Raw genomic sequence first — 2106 nt, forward strand, 5'->3', positions numbered from 1 at the left:
ACACAGAGGTCAAAGAATAGGCTCTTCTGTTAAGTGCCACCAAGGAGAAACCCAGGATGGTGTGAGAGGGTGCATCCTGGACCCTCGTGGACTAGGGCGTGGCAGGCTTGGTGACTGCCTCTCCACCAGCAGAGGGCTTTGAAAGTCCCCAAAACGCCTGAGTTTCTCAGAGTCAAAGATGCACTTCCTTCAACAAAAAGCTGGATGCCTCTGTGGATTCATGGTTGCTACCGGGATTTGTACGGCTCATTCAACATGCAGTCTTTGAGCCCCCCAGATGCTAGGCCCTGGCAGGTATCAGCCACGAGACTTGATTCCCACTCAAAGGAAATGGTATCACGTGGCACTTTTTATAAGCCAGGCCCCGGAGGTGTTTTATGGTATATTTTTGTCTCATTTGATTCTCACAGATTATTAATCTCCTGTGAGGGATGTTTTAATTATCTCCATATATGAAAACCATGACCCAAGCTTTAAGGGGTGAGCCCAGGATTTGAACCCCACTCTGAGCATCCTCTTCAGCAGCCGCACCACCTCCCCTCACGGTGCTTACATCCCGTTTGCGGGGGGGGGGGAGGGGGCGGGGGGGCACAAAGGAGCCCACAACACAAGGTCTTTCCTAATCATATATTCACTCTCCTCTTCTTCAGAAACGTTTCCCGGGACCCCTCTGCGGAGCTGGCACACTCCTAACAGCGGCCGTCAGTTCCCGGCCCCCCGGCCGCCTGGGGATCCCCAAGGCCGCGAGGAAGGAGAACCGGGCGGGGGGCCGGGCATGGAGCCCCAGGGTTAGCGCCCGTGGGAGGCGCCCACGCTGGGCCGCCGGAGGAGGCAGGTGCGGAGGAGCGCGAGGGCCCCGGAGTTCTGGGCGCCACGGGCTGGTTTGGAGGGTCCCCGCCGAGCCTCACGAGATGGGAGCGATGGCTCGCGTTAGGGAGACCGCGGAAGCCACCCCAAAGGGCGAAAAGGAGCCCTAGCAAGTCCGGTCCCGCAGAGCTGCTGCTGGCCATGTGACTCGTGCCCGCGGGCAGGACCGCGCAGACCCCAAGCAGCGGCGATCGGGGAGGGCACGCGGCACCATGAGCAATAACTTCTGCCGGGCCCTGGTGGACCGGCGGCCCATGGCGCCCCCCGGCTGCATGCAGCTGGGCGTCGCGCCCCCTCGGCGGCAGGCGCCCCTGCCGCCCGCTGATCCCCTGGGCGGCGTGCCCCTCCTGCTGTACCCGGGGGCGGCCGAGCCGCCCTTCTACGAGGCCTACGCGGGCGTGTTCCCCTACGCGCCGTTCCCCGGCGCCTTCGGGGTCTACGACTGCCCCTTCGAGCCCGCCTTCATCCAGAAGCGCAACGAGCGCGAGCGGCAGCGGGTCAAGTGTGTGAACGAGGGCTACGCGCGCCTCCGCGGCCACCTGCCGGGCGCGCTGGCTGAGAAGCGGCTCAGCAAGGTGGAGACGCTGCGCGCCGCCATCCGCTACATCAAGCACCTGCAGGAGCTGCTGAGCGCGGCCCCCGCCGGCGCGCCCCCCGCCGGCGCCCGGCCCCACGGCCCCGACGGCGCGCCCCCCGCCCTGGCGCCTGAGACTCCCGACGCCTCCCGCTTCGCCTCCGCGCCGCTCTTTGAGTCGGAGGAATCGGGCCACTGACCGCGCCGTGGCCGCCCGGGGCTCGGGGGTCCCCCGCAGTGCGGCGGGACCCTGACATTTGGAGATCCGCGGCGACACCCTCCCTCCCCCACCGCCACCACCGGCCTCCTCCCTTCCCGCTTGGGGCAGGGGTGCAGGGCAGGAGTACGAGGGGCGCTATAGAGACCCGGGAGCCCGGGGCTGCGGTGAGGGCGCAGGACCGGGGAAGCTCCGGATGCGCGCCGCGCCCCCTCCAGGCCGCAGGAGGACAACCCGGGACGGTTGTCCCTGGGTCTGGCTCCGGCTCTGCTTCAGCCCCGCGCTGGGAAAGTGGGAACCCAGCTCCTGGTTGTGCACAGCCAACCGTGGTGGCCCTGCTCCGTCCTCCGTGGCCACAGGCCCGGTGTCTGCCATCCCCGGGAGGCGAGCCGCGCTTTGGTTCGGATGTGCTATGCCCCGCTCTCCACCAGATGGCCTCCAAGGCTAG

At 66.6% G+C, this 2106-nt stretch overlaps 1 protein-coding gene across 1 annotated transcript; it reads left to right on the top strand.

Moving 5' to 3' along the window:
- The first annotated feature begins 1079 nt into the window (after window positions 1-1079).
- On the top strand, window positions 1080-1640 carry ASCL5 (achaete-scute family bHLH transcription factor 5). The gene has a single exon (XM_004439008.2). The coding sequence runs from the start codon at window positions 1080-1082 to the stop codon at window positions 1638-1640; it is 561 nt and encodes a 186-aa protein (XP_004439065.2).
- Window positions 1641-2106: the final 466 nt, after the last annotated feature.

The sequence above is a fragment of the Ceratotherium simum genome, chromosome 36 (assembly GCF_057802395.1).
Source record: "Ceratotherium simum simum isolate JZ-2026a chromosome 36, ASM5780239v1, whole genome shotgun sequence".
NCBI lineage: Eukaryota > Metazoa > Chordata > Mammalia > Perissodactyla > Rhinocerotidae > Ceratotherium > Ceratotherium simum.